This window comes from Mauremys mutica, chromosome 3, assembly GCF_020497125.1.
Source record: "Mauremys mutica isolate MM-2020 ecotype Southern chromosome 3, ASM2049712v1, whole genome shotgun sequence".
Lineage (NCBI taxonomy): Eukaryota > Metazoa > Chordata > Testudines > Geoemydidae > Mauremys > Mauremys mutica.
Window position 1 is genome coordinate 27,903,948 of NC_059074.1, and position 21,711 is coordinate 27,925,658.

At 42.4% G+C, this 21,711-nt stretch overlaps 2 protein-coding genes across 2 annotated transcripts in view; one reads left to right on the forward strand and one right to left on the reverse strand.

Annotated features, from left to right (window-relative positions):
• Positions 1-5,790, reverse strand: part of DDX1 (DEAD-box helicase 1) — a 42,071-nt gene extending 36,281 nt beyond the window's left edge. The window contains exons 1-3 of the mRNA XM_045011254.1: positions 5,658-5,790; positions 2,786-2,837; positions 715-778 (exon numbers count right to left, since the gene is read on the reverse strand). Coding sequence (XP_044867189.1) covers positions 715-778; positions 2,786-2,837; positions 5,658-5,673 — 132 coding nt within the window. The 5' untranslated portion in view covers positions 5,674-5,790. The remainder of the gene's footprint in view (positions 1-714; positions 779-2,785; positions 2,838-5,657) is intronic.
• Positions 5,791-9,845: 4,055 nt separating this feature from the next.
• Positions 9,846-21,711, forward strand: part of NBAS (NBAS subunit of NRZ tethering complex) — a 363,078-nt gene continuing 351,212 nt past the window's right edge. Inside the window, exons 1-5 of the mRNA XM_045011210.1 lie at positions 9,846-10,094; positions 14,266-14,320; positions 16,277-16,313; positions 19,486-19,563; positions 21,147-21,194. Of these exons, the coding sequence (XP_044867145.1) occupies positions 9,963-10,094; positions 14,266-14,320; positions 16,277-16,313; positions 19,486-19,563; positions 21,147-21,194 (350 nt within the window). The 5' untranslated portion in view covers positions 9,846-9,962. The remainder of the gene's footprint in view (positions 10,095-14,265; positions 14,321-16,276; positions 16,314-19,485; positions 19,564-21,146; positions 21,195-21,711) is intronic.

Here is a 21,711-nt window from a genome sequence, read left to right on the forward strand (position 1 = left end):
ATCTCACATAAATGTAGCCAAACTTGTTTGTCTTAGCTATTGGCTGAACATGAAGTAAGACTGAGTGGACTTGTAGGCTTTAAAGTTTTACATTAAGGTTTTGTTTGAGTGCAGTTATGTAAAAAAAATCATTGTACATTTTTAAGTTGTACTTTCACACTAAAGAGATTGCACTATAGTACTGGTATTTTTAATTAATTCACCTCATACAATTTCATCTTTTTTACAGTGCAAATATTTGTAATGAAAAATATAAAATGAGCACTGACCACTTGGTATTCTCTGTTGTAATTTAAATCAATATATTTGAAAAAACTTAGAAAAACATCCAAATATATTAATTTAAATTGATATTCTATTATTAACAGTGTGACAAACTGATTAACTGTTTTAATCTAGTTACTTTGCATTAATCACTGCGTTAACTGCAATTAATTGACAGCCCTAAATTAAACACAATTTTACATAGATGTGCTGCAATACTTTTTTTATGTTCTATGGATTGTAAGTTTTTGAGTAAATGGACTGTTCGATTATACCATCTGATAAAGATTAACCGCATATTATAACTAAGCTTTCACGAAATATGCTCCAAATTAGTTTGTCAGTGCTTACTTACTAGATTTAAATAATCCATCTATTGTACATTTAATTTTAAAATTGAAAAGCCATGAATTTTATTTCTATGTAAACTGAACAGTTTAACATACATACCATAAGCACATCACCACCTCCTAGAATCAATGGGATAGACTCAGCTTGAATATCTGTGGGAAGACTGCAAAACCCTCAGTGTAAAACAAGAGCTGACAAAGTAAAAAGTCAGTCTCCTTGCATATCAGTTTATAGGAAGATTATAATTGCAAAAGGAGATCAAATTAACCAATTCAGTCAGTGTCCTGAAGTGTTCAAACCTGCAACATATGAATTTTGTCCATACAAGCGAAAATGTATTCAAAGAAAACTGAACTAGAAGCTGGAAACAAGGAGCAGCCACAATTATGCAACCATCCAACTTCATTGGCAGCAGAATGAGGCCTGGTCTACACTATGACTTGAGGTTGAATTTAGCAGCCTTACTTTGATTTAAGCCTGGACCCGTCCACACGACGAGGCCCTTTTTTCCCCCCAACTTAAAGGGCTTTTAAAAATCAATTTCTTTACTCCACCTCCGACGAGGGGATTAGCGCTGAAACCGGCCTTGCTGGGTTGAATTTGGGATAGCGTGGACGCAATTCGACAGTATTGGCCTCCAGGAGCTATCCCAGAGTGCTCCATTGTGACCGCTCTGGACAGCGCTCCCAACTCAGATGCACTGGCCAGGTAGACAGGAAAAGGCCTGCCAACTTTTGAATTTCATTTCCTGTTTGGCCAGCGTGTTTGCAGAGCTTATCAGCATGATGTGCACATTGCCCAGCCCGTACTTTGTGAGAAGCCTATGACCATGTCCCTCTCGTTACTACGCTGCTGTCACCTCCTCGGCTGGTTTTGCGCAAAACAATTGTCTGCCGTTGCTCTGATGGAGGGAGGGGCGACTGATGACATGGCTTACAGGGAATTAAAATCAACAAAGGGGGTGGCTTTGCATCAAGGAGAAACACAAACAACTGTCACACAGAATGCCCCCTCAAGGACTGAACTCAAATCCCTGAGTTTAGCAGGCCATTGATTTCACAAAACAAATCGGGTCAATTTCTTGTTTTGATCCATCTATCTTTTAGATCTTAGGCTGATAGCAGATGGTGCAGTACGACTGCTAGCCATCATTATCTCCTGGGTGCTCGGCAGAAGATGGCAATGACCTGACTGAGTCACTCCCATGTCAGCCCAGGCACCCCGACCGATCTTGCTGAGATCGGCAAAAGAGCACCCAGGAGTACGATGACAATGGCTACCAATCGTAATGCACCGTCTGCTGTCAAAAGACAATGAGCTGCTGCTGTGTAACAATGCAGTCCTACATCTGCCAGCACCCAGGAGACGTACGGTGACAGTGAGCTGAGCAGGCTCCAGGCTTGCCGTGGTATGGAAGCTGCTCAGGTAACCCAGGAAAAAAGGCGCGAAATGATTGTCTGCCATTGCTTTCACGGAGGGAGGGAGAGGGGGCCTGACGACATGTACCCAGAACCACCCATGACACTGTTTTTGCCCCAGCAGGCATTGGGATCTCAACCCAGAATCCCAATGGGCAGCGGAGACTGCGGGATAGCTACTCACAGTGCAATGCTCTGGAAGTTGACGCTAGCTTTGGTACTGTGGACGCAGTCTGTCGACTTAATGCACTTAGAGCATTTTGTGCGGGGACACACAATCGACTGTATAAAAACGATTTCTAAAAAAACTTCTACAAATTTGACCTAATTTCGTAGTGTACCCTGAGACAAACTAGCAAATGACCTGCATAACATCTGAAACCCCAACCTTCAGTGATTAAGATATACTAGTTATCTGGTTCTGTATGCTCACCATAAGTACAATGAAAGGAAGGCGGAAAAAAAGCTTTTTGCAGAGAAAAGGCATCATAACATTGGCTGCAATGAATACCTTACTCCTGATTTCCCCAACCTGGCTAACATCAGCTCTGCAATTACATTTATCAGATTTTTCAGTCATTCATGATAAAAGGAATACAAGAGATGCAATCAAAGATGTGGAAAACACATGCATCTTTGCTGTTAAGTGAATAGAGAGACTGGATATTTCAGAAACTGAATTACACATCACTGACAGACCAAATTTTGATGGTGATCTCCTGCTTATTAGATATCCAAGCACTCATACTTACAGCCAGTCCATCTCCTCCACAGCTTGAGCAATCTCTGGCATAACACCCATCTCTATCAGAAACAAAAAACAAACAAACAAAAGCATTAGATATCTCATCATAAGTCTGAGGACATTATTTTCAAATGCCAACCCTTCATGCAGTTCAAAAAGAAAAAAGTGTTTATATATTTTTGTCAACACAGTACTGTCTCTTCTTTCGCACCAAAATGTTTTGCATCAAATATGTTCCTTTGTCCATTTCCTCTGTTGTGGTTGACAAAGTAAAGAGAAGATGGCAGGACTCAGAGTTCTTTGGCCCCGCCTTTTTAGTGCCAAATTTTACCCTTGATGTGCAAGTGCATCTCCACCTTGACATCAATGTGAACTGCATGTGCGTATCAGAGGGTAGAATTTTTCTATGCTCCAAAATCTCAACTCTGACTACAACAGAGATGGAAGTTATTTTCTGAAGAGCAAAGCTATCAATATTATATAGGGAATCAGGTTTTTAGAATTCAGACCTTTACTCCTCCTATAGCAAGCACTAAAAGTGGCAAGACAGAAGAGGCTAGGACTACTGCCACTGACAGGTCGTCAGCCATAAAATAGGAAACACCATATATCACATCACTCTACAGTGGCTTTGTCCAACTAAATGTAAACTAACAACAGAGGCTCCATTTAAAGTATTTTTACAGTAACACTGCCAAAATGAAAAAAAATATTCCTGCAACACAATGCTTGGTCTGTTTTCTTTCACATCCCCAACTCTCATTACTCCAGCATGAAGATAGGAACAGAGTTGCAGTGATTTACCAATTCTGATAGGTCAGTGTGAAATAAATTCTTTAATAAAAGTTTTTATCCACATCCAATTCTGCTACAGAGGGTTTTAAAAAAAAATCAGAATATACACCAACTTCTGTGTCTGGCGGTTATGAGTTATGCACAAGCGAACAGGTAAAACTCATAAATTGATGGATGGACTCTATTACCTTCCCTCATGCAGTTCAATAAGGTGAATGAGGTGCAAAATTCTAACCAAACCAGTTGATTGCATCATGTTGTCAACCTGATTCTTCAGCTGCTGGCCCACCTCCTTGCATGCAAGTGCTCTGTGCTTAATTCTATTATCTAAACATAGAATGTGCCCCAACTTTCCAAGGCTAAGAATCAGAGGCATAGACAGTTATCTGAAGAGAAGGGCCTGGCTAATTGGGGGTTCACAGTAGGCCAGTCTTGACCCAACCATGACACTTAAGCAGCCAAAAAAGTCTCCCTCCTCTCAACACCACGCTATAGAACTATTCTAATCATCATTGCATCTCAGCGATACTGATATTTGAGTAAGCCACTTTCATATTTTAGTACTATGTTTAAGTTACTAGTGTCCTTTTAAACCAAGGTACTGCTATTTAAGAAAAAAAATAGAAATATTCTACTTTTTTTGAATAGTAAAAGGAAGGACCCAAATTTCCTGAACAGTTAAATGAAATGCACTCAATTTGAAATTCTAACTATATTTTCATGTTGCCTGCTCATAAACTTCTGACTGTCAGTTGCTTCAACACAAAACTTGATGCGGGATTTAAAGAATTCTGAAGCAAACTACAATACTCAAGAAAGATGTGTAAACTCCTTGCAAGGAATGGCTATGCTAAACTGTACCAAAGCACTATAATGATTGTATCTAGTTTAACTCTAATCTGAAATTTATAATTGAAGACCACATAAACAACATGGCTGCCTCAAGTAATGAGGTTTCACAACAGCAATGGTAGGTTCCCCCGTTCCCGCTCTCAAAATAGAGATGATTTTTCAAGCTAAACTCTCACTATAAGTCATGAAATTTTGGCTTCATCTTTGTATCATTATGTCTAATTGCTGGATTAAAGCTATGAAAACTTCATGATATGGAGAAGAATTTCTGATTTATTCCATGGTGTCCAAAGATACAGTTAGCATTAGAGGAGAGCCCTGAAGGAGTCTATAGTAAATCTCTGCAGCGAAGTACCAAATATCAAAAGTCTTCTTGTGAATAGGATTTTGTTTTTTCTTGATAATTTTCATCTGTCAGCATAAACGTATTTTAAGATTCCATACAATTATGTATTTTAATGTATTGGAAGGGTGCTCAAACCAGGGGTTGACACCTAATCGTATAAAATAAAAAAATAGCTACAGTCCACTGTAGTGTGCAATTCAGGTAACACCATTTACAGAACACTGAAGTCATGGGTGTGTGTGTCTGTGGGGGGGAAATCTGACAAATATTTAAATGGTTTAACCTCTTCTAGTGAGCACCTCCTTGAAAAAACTCACAGCTCTTCTACTGCTATGTGAAAAGCTACCGCCTTAATGTAGCTAACACTAATTTATAACAAAGCAAATTATATAATGAATATTACACCCGGCAGCAGCCAGCCTGGCCTAGGCCCGTATGACCCCTGTGAGTGAAGAAAACTCGCCAGCCTCAACCCAGAGGCAAAGGGCCGCCCTAGCGTGACGGACAGCGCTTCCCTACAGGCAGCTGTTACTGACACCGACGTCTCTCGTTTTTTCTTACTTCATTTACCAGCTGTTACCCCCATAACCCCATCCCGCCCCCGCTCGGGGGTAGCAGCCTGTGACACCAGCGCCCCGCGCTAAGCGGGCTGCCCTGGGCCCCTGCGCGACGGGCCTGAGACAGAGCAGATCCTGCTCCCTCGGGGGACGGCGACACCCACGCCCGGCTCCCTTGGGGACCGTGTAACCAGGGAGTCTGCGGCCCCCTCCCCGGCGGGGGCTCCTGGCTGGGCCCTTGGTGAGCCCGCCTGCCCCCGGCCCTCACCCCGAGCAGCAGCCCCTGCCGCACCCGCTGCCTGGCCGCACCCTGCCCCGGTGCCACGTACCGGAGAAAGCCGCCATCTCGGCGCCACGCAGACTGCGGCGTTAGCGGCCCGCTGCCGAGAGCGCCCAGAGCCGGTCCCCACGCTTTATCCCTCCGGGCTGCTCCGCGGCCAGACCGCACCGGTTCCGGCTGCGGAAATCACCCGGGCCGAGTGAGTCCGACCTGAACCCCAAACAACCCTAACCCGGTCTGTCCTGAACCGTGACCTGGGGCTCCAGCCACGACCCAAATCCCGAGCCGCTCCCTGAGCGAGCCAGTGGCTTGAGTTGTAACCCGGATCGCTGGCTACCCACTAATCCCCAAGCTGAGTTCCTGGTCTGGATCCTCACCCTGTACCCTGCCTTGCCTGACCCCGACCCCGACCCTGCCCTGACTGACTCTAATCCCTCACCCGGACTGGGGCCGGACATGCCCTAGCTGACCCCCCAGACCATGAACCCTGACCAGCCCAGACTGACCATGAGCCCCGTACCTAATCCAAACCCAACCGGAGACTGACCAAACCAAGACCATGACATGGATTTTAAATCGGCTGGTGAGCCTGAGACCATAAACCAAACTGAGCCCAAGTTCTGAACCTTCATTCAGACTCAGTGTTGCCCACACCACGAGTTCAAAACTGAAGAGTCAGACTCCCAGTCTGAAATTATTAATTTGAAAACCTGGTTCTTTTTGCCACAACTTCAGGGTAAACTGCTCTCTGTGCTCCAAGTCATCATCTCTCTTGGGCAGAGACTGGTGTCTTGCTCCCTCCTAACAGGGATTTTAAGGCAGTACAGATGCTGTACACCGTGATATCCGTTGCAAAATGGACTGCCTAAAAAGGCAAGTGCCTGCACTTCACTTTCTTGAAAAGGGCTATGGCCTGTAATTATCAGTTACCACACAGATTTTTCTAAGCAAGCACATTTATTCTTAAGATAAAAATTTTACAGAGAAAACATATTAAAACAATAATAAAATCTATCTACATGCATTCTATAAAGCTTACTAGTAGTCACCCCCAACTTGAACCTAGGGTTCTGGTAAGTTTTATTCCTTCAAAACTCACAACTGGGTTTCCCCTTAGTTATGAGTTCATTAGTCTATGGCAGGAGTAGGCAACCTACGGCACGGGTGCCAAAGGCGGCACACAAGCTGATTTTCAGTGGCACTCACACTGCCCGAGTCCTGGCCATCAGTCTGGGGAGCTCTGCATTTTAATTTAATTTTAAATGACGCTTCTTAAACATTTTAAAAGCCTTATTTACTTTACATACAACAAGAGTTTAGTTATATATTATAGACTTATAGAAAGAGACCTTCTAAAAATATTAAAATGTATTACTGGCATGTGAAACCTTAAATTGGAGTGAATAAATGAAGATTTGGCACACCACTTCTGAAAGGTTGCCAACCCCTGGTCTATGGGCTTGTCTTTCTTGCTCAGGGATGTGAAAAAATACCCCCATGAGTGCAGGGGTTGCGGCTTGAAGTTGGGGCCTGGCCTTACCTCGAGTGGCTCCTGGTCAGCGACACAGTGGGGCTAGGCAGGCTGCCTGCCTGTCCTGTCTCCGTGCTGTGCCCCAGAAGTGGCCAGCAGGTCTGGCTCCTCGGCGGCGGGGGGAGGAGGCTCTGCGGCATGTCCTGCTCTCACCCGCAGGCACCGTCCCCACCCCTGGCCAATGGGAGTGCGGAGCCGGTACTCGGGCAGCGCATGGAGCCCCGTTTCCCCTCCCTCCTAGGAGCCGTACTGGAGGGCTGCTTCCGGGGCACAGCTTGGTGCCCCAGGACAGGTAGGGGACTAGCTTGCCTTAACCCTGTGGCACTGCCGACTGGGCTTTTAACGTCCCGGTCAGCAGTGCTGACCGGAGCCGCCAGGGTTCCTTTTTGACTGGGTATTCCTGTCAAAAAAACGGACACCTGGTAACCCTGCGTGTCTGGCATATTTTAAATATAGTCTTTTGAACTCCCAGGTCTCACATCTGTCACATCTCACCTCTGGAGGGGTTACATACAATTGCAGCCCAAAATAATCCATAAACCATACATAATATAATATGGTCTTCCAAAGATATTGCAGGAAGTTGTATTATCTGTCACACTTTTTATTTGCCCTTTGTTTTTTATCTTTTAGGTTATATTCAGATCAAATTTTCAAACTTTTTTCCATAACCATGAGAGCTAGAAACATACTTTTATCACTCAAATTAAAGCTGAGATTCTCACATAATCACGGGATTCTGGAAGCTGGGGTTTTAAGAAAAAATACCAAATATAATGAGAATTGCAATAAAATTTAGAGAATTAGTAACACTGCTCATCTAACTCAAATCTGAAACTGAACTCTTTACCTGAATCTAAACCCAATCTATCTGTTTACAATGAGTATTTTGTCTTTAAATTATGCAATTATTGTCACCTGTAGACAACTGGACTGGTGTAGTCTGGTTTCATAGTTATTTAATCTTCTATAACCACGTTTCTTAGAAAGTATCTTTACTTACACATATGGAATTCTAAGTTGTTTTTAGTAACATTACTGAAGTCCTTACTCAACTTTTACACAAATGTACTCATTTTCTACTCAGTCGGTATTCAAGCAAACTCCTATTGACAAGAGTGAAAACCTCTGGATTTGGCACTGTAAATATAAGATTAACGCCAGACTGGGAACAAAACAAGTGCAACTCTACTTCACCAGTTTATATTAATGGTGAATTTGCCCCATTATAAGCTAGTTTATGGAATAGAGAGCATAGCATCATGGTAATTCCCTACTGTTGTTAAATCGATACACAGAATGTTTAACTTACATTGGGGGTGACCCCAGAGAGAGGAAGAAGGCACCTAGGTTTAGATTTCATACCAAGGACAGCACCTGTAACAATGCAGCATCTCCTACTACTGCATTGTAGCATGAATGGTGGCTAAACTAATTCCTGTCATGGGAATTGAGTTCAGAGCCTTCTGTCCAAGTGTGTTACCATTTGGGGCATACTGACCATTACTGACTTATGCTGATGACATATGAGATAGGAAGTATTATATTAGAAATAATGCAATAAGTATTTTAGTACTTTAATACCAGATTTCATTTGTGCTATCGATGGTATTATTTTGGGTCCTTTTTGGGAGCTGTCTTTTAATAGTAACCAAAGGACATGGAATCTAGGTTCAAAGGGGCATCAGTTTAATCTCTGCTGTATTTTTGCAGTTATATTCAGATCAGATCAGTTTAATACAGTTCATCTGTATGATGTTAATTATTTTCTGGTTTCTCTTATTACAGTGGTTATTACATTATTACATTACAGTGGTTAACTCATTTTCTATCTAATCTATCTATCATCATATTCTGCCTTGCTTTTGGATCATATGATATGATACTCATGCAATTATTTTTTTTAAAACATGCAGTGTCCATGTGAAGCCCTTGCAGAGCTCCTTGACAGATTGGAGCCTGTAGCTCTGAAGGAAAAATTTACTGTGAACTTCATATAGTTCCTGTAAACTATGAACATTGGACTGATGCACTGCTGATGTTACCATTTTACCTTGCTAAACATTATTCAACTAAAAAATATTCAGCAAAATAAATAATTATTAATCAGTAGTAATTTCTTCTCAAATGGAACTATTTCCTTAATGTTTAACACAAGCTATCTAACAGCACAGAATGCTAGGTCTTCTAATTTCACACTTTTGTCAGTATCTAAAACTAGACCACACAGATAATTACAAATTAAAAAAAGAGGTTATTAAAATCATGCTAAAAATAGAAAATAAGATTAGCAGGGAGGTGTGAGCTCATTTTCGTTCTGTCCTAAGAAGTCTTCATTATCGAAAAATACTATACACACAATTGTTTTTTTAAATTACCATTTCATTTATTAACTTATTTGTGTTTTGCTCCTAAATTAATGCTACCTGTCCCAATGATCTTGCATTCTAGGGTGCTGATCCTGTAACATGACCATGGGGGTGGTAGACCTCTGTGCCTAAGCAAAGCCCTGCTGATACACTGGGGCCTGAGGCCAAGCTCCTGAAAGGTATCTGGTATTCAGACCCTTAACTCCCAATGAAATTGGAGGTAGGAGTCTAAATACCTTTAAGGACCTGGCCATGCTGGGACCTCTGGAAAGCATTTTGCCCCCATCTCCCTATGGCTTTTGGGCGAGCCCAAGTTGCTCTACGCAGACAGCAGCAGAGCGGAAAGGGTTAAACACCTCTCTCTTCCTCCCCCCGCCCACCGGGAGTTAGTGTGAGGTTTGTCCGCTGCCGGGCGCCGTAGCGGCTGCAGCAGCGATCCGGGTCCGGGCTGAGCATGGCCGCTGCCCGGGGGAGCTGGGAGGCGGCGGCGGCGGCGGCCGAGGTCAGTGGGGAAGAGGAGGAGGAGGAGAACATCCTCTACGACCTGCTCATCAACACCGAGTGGCCGCCGGAGACCGAGGTGCAGGTCAGTCCCCCCACGCCGGGTGGGAATGACCGCAGGGGGGCGGCCACGTAGAGCCCCGCCAGGCGGGGGGGATCAGGGGAGTGTGGATGGCGGGGTCTCTTCCCGCCCCCCCCCCCAGCGGTGAGAGGTGGGGGGCTCGGGCTCACGTTGCGGGATCTTGCACGGATGAAATCTGCAGGCACCCAGCAAAACCCTTCAGCCGGACAAAATGAGACCAATCCTGAGCGAGGGGATTCCTTCTCTCCAAGCGGCTGAGGCCACCCTTATATGCAGCGGATCGTAAATCCATCACGAGTAGCCAGGGCACGGACAAAACACCGGTACCGTGCCACTGAACGCTGCTTTCAGTGGGAGGGAGAAGTGAGTTCCCTCCAGTTTGTCATCTCACTTTTGCACGTGTGCTGTCACAGGTGCAAGAACAAATGTTTATAATGTGGGTGCTGAAAGCAGTTGAATGCAATTGTAAACCCTGTATATAATGGAAACCACTTCAAGCCAGGGGGTGCTGCTTCCCCCTAGCACTCTTAGTACTAGCACCTATGGGTTTAGGTATTTTTTAAAAAATCTTCTGTCCTTTTTATACCATTAACAAATATTGATTAGGTTTTTACTTTTTAACAAACATACAGAAAGTTGTCAGGGAGAAGTATTCATTGTGTAATTTACTTTGGGCCTGATCTCCAGAAATATTAAGTACTCACAGCACCAAAGGACTCAGTGGGAGTTCTTATGAAAACCATGCTCTCTGTCAAGTGAACAGTGTATGATGCAAATGAAATTATTTCGTATTAAAGCTCTGGCAGGGTTTGATACATGTACTGAGTGGGGAGGGCATACAATTTTTGGTGTGTTTTCAGAGCTTGTCATGAGTAGATATCACAGCACAAAGTTTGGGTAAGCATTATTTCAAATTCACAAATTAGAAAATTGTAATTGTTGAAGTTTTGTTTGTTCTGCATGGGCCACTAGAGAAACCTTGACCCTTTTCTATGATCAGCGAATAGTGGATTGCCCTTGTATCCTTGGGGACAAATTTTCCATCTCTTCTTTTTCTGTTCTTTCCCTTACTTTGTGCTATAAAATGCTAAGAATTCTGAAAAGTTAGGTGTAGGTTTCTCAAAGTAAAGCCAAAAGTGTCATCTAATTTTTGGTTTCCAATCTCTGTACTCGGCTTTTCCATGTGTAAAATAGTGACGGTAATAAAACCACCTCACCTCACAGGGGTGTTGTGAAGATAAACTTATTAGTGTTTGTAAATAACCAAGATACTGTGATGAGAGCTCCACAGAAAAGCCCATGATGGCTTTCTGTATTCAATGCAGGGTTTGGATAGTGTGTAATAATGCATGAGGCCACATGTATGAGGATAAAAAAAGAAATATTGAATAGTTAACCATTCACTGAACACTGTTCATTCTGTGCACTGAATGAAGCAGGGGTCCTGTGGGGGGAAAATGTATTTGATCTCGTAATTTAAAGACTGCGTGATAATGCTTAAGCATAAGGAGACTGAATTTTATGGTTGCCCAGGTAATCTTAATTCTGGCATTTCCTAACTTTTGAGTGCTTGACTTTTCAACTTTTGTGTTCTTTTAAGGTAATTTTTATGAATGTGTGCTAGGCAGCCAACAAACATCAGTGCTAAATGGATATATTATCATTGCAAAAGTAGATATGATTCATGTATAGATTTGCTTGAACAGAAAAAAATTTGAAGGTTGTCCATCAAATATGAATGAATCAGAAAGGAGGTTTCTTAATGGGTTGGAAGATGGGTTTCTCTATAACTATATGGTGTATGTAATTCCCAGTGGAGCTACGTTAAAGGGAGGGTAAATTCTAGTGTTCCTAATATGAGAGTAAGTTACTTACTTTTAGGGATGAAACAGTTGAAGAACAAGAGTACGTAGTTTAAGTTCAGAAGTGGATGCTGTAAACCTTCAAAAAAGTACTCTAAAAGTAATGGGGGGAGGCTTTCAAAAGTGCCTGTGCGATTTGGGAGCTTTTCATGACTCCTTAGAATTTTCAGTGGGACTTATGCTCTTAAATCCCTTGGGCACACTGGGAAATCTTATGAATAAAAGAAACAAACAAAACTTTGTCACTTATTGTTACTGTAATGCTATGTAGCAGGAGTGGCCAAATTTACTGACCCTCCGAAGCCGCATACAGTAATCTTCAGAAGTTCGAGAACTGCAACACACACACACAACCTGCCCCATGGGGCAGTGCCTGCCAGGCAGGGGCGGCTCTAGACATTTCGCCGCCCCAAGCACGGCGTCATGCTGCGGGGGGTGCTCTGCTGCGTGCCTGCGGAGGGTCTGCTGGTCCCGAAGGCACCCTGACTGCCGCCCTTCCAGCGACCGGCAGAGCGCCCCCCGTGGCATGCCGCCCCCAAGCACGCGCTTGGCGTGCTGGGGCCCGGAGCCGCCCCTGCTGCCAGGGTGCAGGGCTTCTTCCCCGATACCTCCTTGCTGGGCTAAAGCCCTTAGGCCCACTATCCCCCTTTCTGCTGGGCAGAAGCCCCTAGTCCTACCACCCCACCGCAGGGCAGAAGCCCCAAGCTCCTTCCTGCCCAGTCTTGTAGGTGCACTTTAACTGTAAAAGAGCTGCATGCGGCTCATGAGCCACAGTTTGGCCACCCGTGCTATGTAGAAACTGTGGCCACATTGCTGCCTGGCAGATCAACTTTACTGAGCAAATTGTGTATTGGGGCAGCTATGTGTACTCCTCCCTTCAACTCACCCACACTGAGGCACAACAAACAGGCATTCTAAAGAGTTGCTCACACTGTGAAAGGTATTTCTTTAAAAAGCTTTGCAAACTTTAAATAAAAAGAAATTCTACCTTAGGCCAAGATTTTCAAATCGGGAGCCTAGAACTTAGGTGTCTGAATATGCATTCATTTAGACATGTAACAAGCAGCCTGATTTTTCAGAGGTGCTGAATATCCCACAGTTCCCATTGACTTCAAAATATGGAGTCGGAAACCTAAATTTGGGCATTCATTTTGGAAAATCATAGCATTAGGAATTTTTTAAAAAAAAATATATTCCTACCTTTGTCACTGGCATGATTGCCATAAAACCATCTGCTCCATTAACCTAATCGTTGACTTAAGAGTAGTTGTACTTCATTCCTTCAGCTCGTGGTGCTGTGAGATTTTTGACCAGAGAACGACAACCATATGTAAATGAATATTTATTGAATTTAAGCCAGTGGCTTTCAACCTCTTTTTTTCATTTGCAGACCCCTAAAAAACTTTAAATGGAGGTGTGGGCCCCTTTGGAATCAGAAATCTGTGGATTCCCAGGGGTCTGTGGGCCACAGGTTGAAAACCACTGCTTTAAGGTCTGCTTGTGATGTTTTCCTTTTCTCTTTATCTGCGTTATCCCTCTGTTCTCTTACTGCTTTTCATTTCTGGTTTAAATCTCTTCCTCCTTCCTTTTCTTTTTCTTTGAGAAGTAGTCTCATCCTCTTTTTATAGGCAAGAGCACTTAGCCCAAGTTCTGTTATCTCTCCCCTCTCTTTGGATCTTCCTTTTGTTGTGTGTACTTTTTCCTTTCTTGGTTCTCTGCTTTCCCTTTTGTCCTGGCTGATTATATTGCTTCCTCCTCTTGTTATGTAGCTCTCCTGCTCTGCTCCTTTCTGCATGAGATAGGAACCTGGAGTTCTCTGTGTGCCAGGCAATGGATGCAAAATGGGGTGGAATGGCATTGCTGCAGAAGTAGAGTATTACTGTGATTATGTGAGAGAAGGAAAGGTGAAAGAAGGGTACTGGGGGGAGAAAATGGTTTCTAAATAGGTGTTTTACTTGGCAGAAATATATATAGAAAGGGACCTGTTGCTATAAAAGTTCTTTCTCTTTCACATAAGAATTTTGAGCCAGAGACTTTCTCATGCACAGTCAGAATATAGTGCACCAATGACGGCACATTGAACAATTGTATCCTATGTTAATGTTCTGTTTTTATTACAATTTGGCACATACTGAAGTTCAGTTATACAGTCTCTTAGCTTATGCAATTTCATATGGAATTGGGAATACTCAAAATTAAATGAGAAGTTTTTAGAGGAGCAGAGGGTTTATCAAGTGCATTATTCATTGAGTATGTACATGAATATTGGATTGTTCAGATGTTGCATGATGAATGTATTGTTGTAATTACAGCCAAGAGGCAGCAAAAAACATGGTGCATCCTTTATCATCACTAGAGCAATTACAGGTAAATATGACTTATTTTCATTGAAGGATTGTTGACTGATTTTATATTTATGGCTTAAATGATCTGTGTGTGGGTTCTGCTTACTGGCTTTGCTATGCCTGGTATTGTGATGGGGCTAGTACAGGGGTTCTCAAAGTGGGGGTTGAGCCTCCACCCCAAACCCTGCTTTGGCTCCAGCATTTATAATGGTGTTAAATATATAAAAAAGTGGTTTTAATTTTGGGGGTGGGGATGTCACACTCAGAGGCTTGCTATGTGAAAGGAGTCACCAGTACAAAAGCTTGAGAACTGCTGGGCTAGTATAATGGAACCCCTAATTGATACAATTGAAACTATGTATCAATTTAGGAACAGCTTTTTATCGTTTTTCCCTTTGTATCTTCTTAGTTATGAGTTTGTTCTGGCTAGATCAGGGGTTCTCAGACTTTTGTACTGGTGACCCCTTTCACACAACAAACCTCTGAGTGTGAAAATAAATTAAAACCACTTTTTTTGTATATTTAACACCATTATAAATGCTGGAGGCAGAGCAGGGATGATGATAGCTCGCGATCCCACATGTAATAACCTCACGACCCCTTGAGGGGTCCTGACCCTGAGTTTGAGAACCCCTGGGTTAGATAGTACCCCATTGGGGCACACTAATAAAACATGCATCTGACAAGCATCTGTATTACTGCAGAATGATATTGAGGTTTTGGCATGTGCCTTTGTCAGACCTAATGGTTTTTAGTAAGGATTTCTGGACACTTCTACAAAATGCATTTTAAAATCATGGCATGCTGCTATTACTATGGTTGATGTATGCATGTTAGTAATTTTCATCCCCCAGATACTTTTCACTGAGTTTTCAAAGTGAGTGGAGTTTGAACTCTGTATTTACTTATTTCATAAAATTTGAGATTCAGTGGTCAAGTAGAAAAACTAAGAATATTCATTTTTATGCCAAAAATACTTTTTCTGAGAGTTTCCAGTGTCACAATTCAGGGCAACTGCACCTGTATTCCCCTTCTATGATCAAGCAAGTGCATCCACTCTAGGCTTCTGGCTCCTTGGCTGTTGCCTCTCTCCCTTCTGACTAGGGTAGTTCCAGGCTGGACAGTTCCCTGCCTAAACTGTGACCTCCCCATCAAAAGACAGCCTGCTTAAGTAAGCTTTTTTGCCTTTTCTTGAGAGAGATGTGTTTACCACAGTTAATCTACTACACAGCTCTTCTTAAGCAAGCACATTTTACTTTTAAGGCAAAAGCAGTACAGAGAAAACATGTTACAAACAATAAAAGAACCTACACATGTGCTAATAAACTTACCGGAGATCACTCCAACGCCAACATGGGCTCTCGCTGATGAACAGTCCGTCATACCTCACAGAGGGCTCTTCTTATGGTTTCAAGTTTGTAACACTCTTTGCTCAGAACAGAAACACAGTTTTAGGAAGTCTCAGTAGGCCAAAGTCCTTCCAGCCCCTCCCTAAGGATTGAGACCTTCATGGACCAGAGGTCCTGTCCATTTACTGAATCAGGAAGAACTCCATGAGTGAGTTTACTAACAGGTTATTTGTCCAAAAATCCTTTCTTTGTCTGTTGATCCCTAGAGAATCCAGTTTGAATTAATTTATGTGAATCTTTCCAGGCAGTGGTGTTCCTCTGGAGATGTTACAACTGGAGTGACTTTGACTAATCTCCCTCCTTCGTTCTCACCTCCTGGAGGCGCTGTATTTTTATCTTTTCCATGGAAATACATACAATCCCTCAATAACCCATTAACAATTGCATTTTTAATAAATGGACTCCAGTGGTATTAAACATAATTCAGTAAGGGTTATCCAGGATATTGCAGGAGATTGCCCGATTTGTCACACCCAGTTCTTTTTATTTTCTGCTGTAACTTGAGGACTGATTTTTTTTTTAAACTGTTGAAGCAATTGTCTCAATTTATTGCTTTTCTCTTTTTATAGGTCCTGCATTATTTTTGCTTCAGTATATCTGGTACAGGTAGGTTTGTTGAAACTGGAAACAATATTAAATTTTTGCCAAATATTATTCCTCCTTGTAACATTTTTTGCTTTAGAAGGTTATTTTTTTGCCATGCCAGTAAAGACACCCCTCCCTCCTCAATCCTGCTTTTCTTGAGAATTACTGTTGCACTGAACCCAGTTTATGGCCACATTGTGCTTGTTAAAGCTGCCAACAGGTATTGGAGGTCAGAATTTGGCCACTAAAGTGAGTTTCTGCACTAAAAAGTGACTCTAAACACCCAAATGGCATTGTAGGGTTCCATGTTTATCTCTGACTTCATTTCATAGTGCTGAGTCATAATAAACAGTATACGTAGATTTATATTATTGGCTGTGGGGCTCTCTTTCCTTGTGTTGACACTGTACTGAATACTTATAAAATCAGTAAATGATCAGCCAAAACCAGTTCCCCAACTCCTTAAAATGAGACATACCATTCCTGCTGTGACCCCAAATATAAGGAATTGGAAGGGAAAGTGGATGATCATCTCATTCTAGTTGCTAGCAAGTGCAAGATTCTATGTAAAGGGGTCCTGTGATCAGAAGCCGAACTATGAATGGCTGCTGCACCTCTGACCCCGTGGAATGATAGACTTTTATACTTGCTAGTCCCTTGAGACAATTGGGATGAACCTGCTAATCCACCAGATAAGTGACACTGTCAAACATGCTAGTCGTTCTGAGATTTAGCAGGACATAGTTTTCACGGATGTGGGAATTTCTGTTTGTCTGGTTTGAGGGCCATACTTTTCTTCATAAACAATGTTCCATGGTTCCATTTTCTGTGTGATTTGATGGACAATAATGTTCTTCTTGTCTGCAACTCAAGTGTTTTTTCTTTTCCTTGAGCTTGTACACTCTCTAGGCTTTATGTTATCTGTGCTACTAGACCCGGGGTTCTCAGGACAAATTATTTGGTGGCCTCAGAGTGCGGCTACCAACTCTTGCTGGTGGCTGGTCTCACATTTTTTCCTAAAATACTTAATTAGCTATAGGAAAAACAAATAAATATGCACATATACTTGTACAAATCATTGCAATTTATTTGCTGCTAGCTAGTAAATCTGCTGTGAAAAGTGATATTAACCAACATACAGGTATCACTTTTCACAGCAGAAAAGTGTTGACATCCTCAACCCCAGGATGTCTGGGGACAAATTAAGCCCTAGATGGGGGAAGCATCAGGGTCCAGGGGCGATGCGGGGGCTGGTGGATGCAGCGGGGGGGCCGGAGCCTGAAGCCCCGTGGCCAGAGCCTGTCTCCCCTGCCTGGACTGAAGCCCAAATTCTGAGCCCCACCACCCTGGAAAGATGGGGACTTCACCAGCTATCCAACCCTTGTTGGAAGCCCCAGCAACCAACACCAAGGCTGTTCATCCAGGGAGGGGCAGGGAGTGAGTCCTCCCGCCTCATCACAGCCCAGGAGCTCTGGTGGCTGCATGCCCGCATTTGAGAAATGCTGTACTAGACCTATGAAAGTTCTTGGTTGAGCTTGTAAACTGTATATTTCCTTGGCCCTGCTCCCTAGAGTGCTGAGTTCAGACTTACTACTTTTCTCCATTCTTAATATGCATCTTATGATATTTATCTGCGGTGAGCATTCCCAAGTCATTAGAAATTTTCTTATGTCATTCTCCTTCCTGAAGTGCTTGGTAGGGTCCTAGACATGATTGTGGACTATGCTACTGACTTGTAAAGTGATTTGCTTGAGGTCAGACATAGCCATCTAAAAGTGTAAAGCATTTTTGTTTTTTATACAAAACATGAAACAAACACAATTATATTCAGAATCAGTTCATGCTACTGTTACTTGCTCTGAATTTTACAGTATTCCAACATGCAGAAAAGTAACTAGTCACTTTTTTTAAGGATTACATGTATCCACTTGAAAGTTGTGATCTAGTTTTGTCAGAAGTGTAAAATACCAATTTTTCCAATAAGTAATTGGGGTTGGCATAGTGATAGAAGGGAGGAATACAATGCATGTCTCACAGAACACACAGTAAAAATTGTTCCGATAAACTCATACTATCATGGACAAAATAAAAATGTAAATGTAGGTTCTCTTTCAAGAAATACAGGAAAAAATACAAGGAAGACTCCCGAGTTGGAGGAGCCACTGTTTCCACTGAACTGTCACATCATTGCTAATCTTAATTTGTAAATCAGTATAATGTGTTTAAAATCAAATGTTCTAGAAAGGTCTCTAGCAGGATATAGTATACATAAATGACAGTCTTAGGGTAGGTCTATACTCACCGTCCGGGTCGACGCGGTGAGTTCGACTTCTCAGAGTTCGAACTATCGCGTCTAATCAAGACGCGATAGTTCGAACTCCCCGCGCGCTCCGGTCGACTCCGGAACTCCACCACCGCGAACGGCGGTGGTGGAGTCGACCTTGGAGCCGCGGAGTTCGACCCCGCCGCGTCTGGACGGGTAAGTCAGTCGAACTAGGGTACTTCGAGTTCAGCTACGCTATTCGCGTAGCTGAACTTGCGTACCCTAGTTCGACCCCCCCCCCCTTAGTGTAGACCAGGCCTTAGACTGTAAGTTTCATTATTTAGATTCAATTCAATATTTAGTATGCCATTTAGTCAGATTCTAAGTTTTTGATTTTTCTTGTTTCTCTGATTGGCTGGATCCCTCTGATATCATTTGAATGGCAAGATGTTTCTTTCAAATAGCAGTAGACTACACACGTAAATAAATCTGTCTGTGTATACTTTTCTAACATGAAGTGTGCACCTGGGTTTTGATCTTGGAATTGGATCTGACAGGGTCAGGCGTTTACAGCAATACATTGCCTACTGAAGTCATTGGACTTCAGGCAGGCATTTAGGTCCGTATGCATGGATCCATTTGCAGGTTTCGGGCCGTCATTTGTGTATGTTGTGGGAAATTTCTTTTAAGATTTCATAATGTATGCATTTGTTGTGTAAAAACAAAAGCACCCAAAGTAGTTTTGGACATCTGACTTCCAGCTAGGAATTTTTTTTTCTGAAATAGAAAATAACTTTTAGGCTAATATGTTGAGAGTGACCTTTTGAAACCAATTAATCTTCCATGTATTTCTTACATATTACTGTTTTGATATCTATTGTATCCATTTTAAAACCTCACATTCTAATCTAAATATACTTGTAATTTCAGTCCTGCAAAGTTTTCCCTCCCTGCTGGGCTTGTTCGTCTGGTTAGTAAGCAGATCAACTGGCATCTAGCGCTTTCAAGGTAAGAGGAATATCATTTTTCTTTCTGTGTTCTTTGTTGACACACACATTGTTTTATATACATTTATGGGGGGAAAAAAGGCAAGCTCGCTCTTTCTAGTAATTTTTGTAATAACAGTTAGGTTGGCTGAGCAAGCATATAAAACATTCTATTTAGACAGCAGTAATTTAGCATTATCAGAGAGACATGGGCTAAAGAAGGAGGAAAATAAGCTATGGGTCCAGATTTGGTCATGGGTTTAACTTTGATGGCCTTCCTATCCCTGAGGCTAGTGGTTTGGCAGTCTTGTCTGGACCAGCTCATTTAGTTTTACCCATCTTATCTGCTGTGTGTGGAACTGAATGCAGGCTTCCATCCTCCTCCTCCTGCTCACCCCTGAATGCGAGCTCAATTTGCAAGTAAAGATGGTGAGTAGGATAAATCTTTGGCTGAGAATCTACTGGATGACTTGACTTGTCAGGACTTGCTTTACTAAAGTCCTAGAACCTGCAAGATGCTATGTCATCAAGTTCCATTAAAGTTAGTGGGAGGTGAGTATAATGTGGTTTCCAGGAGCTGCTCAGCACCTTTTAAGTCTGGCCTTTAATGTGTGGAAAAATTCTGGGACTGAAAATAGCTGTTTTGCAATAGTTACATAAAATGAATGATTTTTTTTCTAAGAAATGGAAAATGTGTATATATAGGAGGATTGCACGACCTGATATTAGTTAGTAATAGCTTTATGCAGGGTGTTTTACTGTGGCTCTCAAACATAGTATGTGTCATATTGGATCTGAACAAATGTCCAGCAAGTCTGGTATCTGGCTGAAGGTAATGGTCTATGCTTCCTGCTTCAGAAGAAAGGAGGACCCCTTCCCTCAATTTGCAATGCTGTATATTTTGAGGCAGGATGGGAATTTCCTTCAACGCCCCAGTAGTGATCAGCTGACAGCCTGAAACATGATATTTGATTAACTCTTGTCTTAGCAGGCATAATTACAAATATTTCTGGCTTTAAAATTATCCTTCAGCAGTGTTTGACTCTCATCTCCTTTGGAACAACCATTTTAGATGTTTTTAATAGTGCTAATAAAAATGATATTAATAGTACTGAGTGATATGATGCAGCCAGTGACATATGGAATCTAACTGTGCTAATTTACATAATAGGGACCAGTATGTTCTAGTAATTGTCACCACCAGGGCTGCTGGGGGGTGGGGCAAGTGGGGCAATTTGCCCCGGGCCCCGCAGGAGCTCCCACGAGAGTTTTTCGGGGCCCCTGGAGCTGGGTCCTTCTCTTGCTCTGGGGGCCCCGGAAAACTCTCGCAGGGCCTGGAGCTTCTTCCGCTCCGGGTCTTCGGCGGCAATTTGGCAGTGGGGGCTCCTTCTGCTCCGGGACCTGCCGCCGAAGTGCTGGGTTGCGAAGACCTCAGGCCCCCTGAATCACCTGGTCACCACCCAATTATTTTCATGTGGAATGTAAGACACAATTTAAATCTGAGTTTGTAAAATGATACATAGTTGTGTGACCCATGTTTCACAAAAGCAACTTTTTATTGTAATTGAATTTTAACATGAAATGCTTTTTTTCCCCTCCTTTCAGTAATGGTAAACTGTTGGCAGTTGTTCAGGACCAATGTGTAGAAATCAGGTAACTTCAGTATTATCTATCATTTCACTACCAATTTCATGGAGTACCTTAAAAAAATTTAATTTTACCTTTAAAAATATAGCTTATAAATCCTTAACTCCATTTTTTCATTTTAGGCATCATAATTTGTGAAATGGTCTTAGAACCTATTAACTTTAAAAGCAGCAGCTTTACACCCTCTGCCTTATTCCTGACACTGCCCATAAACACACAAACTACATTTTAAAAAATGAACACACATAGAGGCATGAACAAGATGGATGAACCTCACTAAGCACATTTCATGATCGTTCACTGCTTTTGTCCTCCTTTGCATCTCCCTCTCCTTTGTATTTCATTTCTTGCTCTGTTAAGTAATCTCTGGCTTTAACTTTCTGAGATGCTGAGTGCCCTCATCTCCCACTGAAGTCACATTGCAGAAGGAAGAGGAGTTGTTTGGAATCTCACTGGATTGTGGCAAGGAGCTGTCATTTTACTTATCTGTAAAGTGCCTTGAACACTTATGGTGCTGTACAAA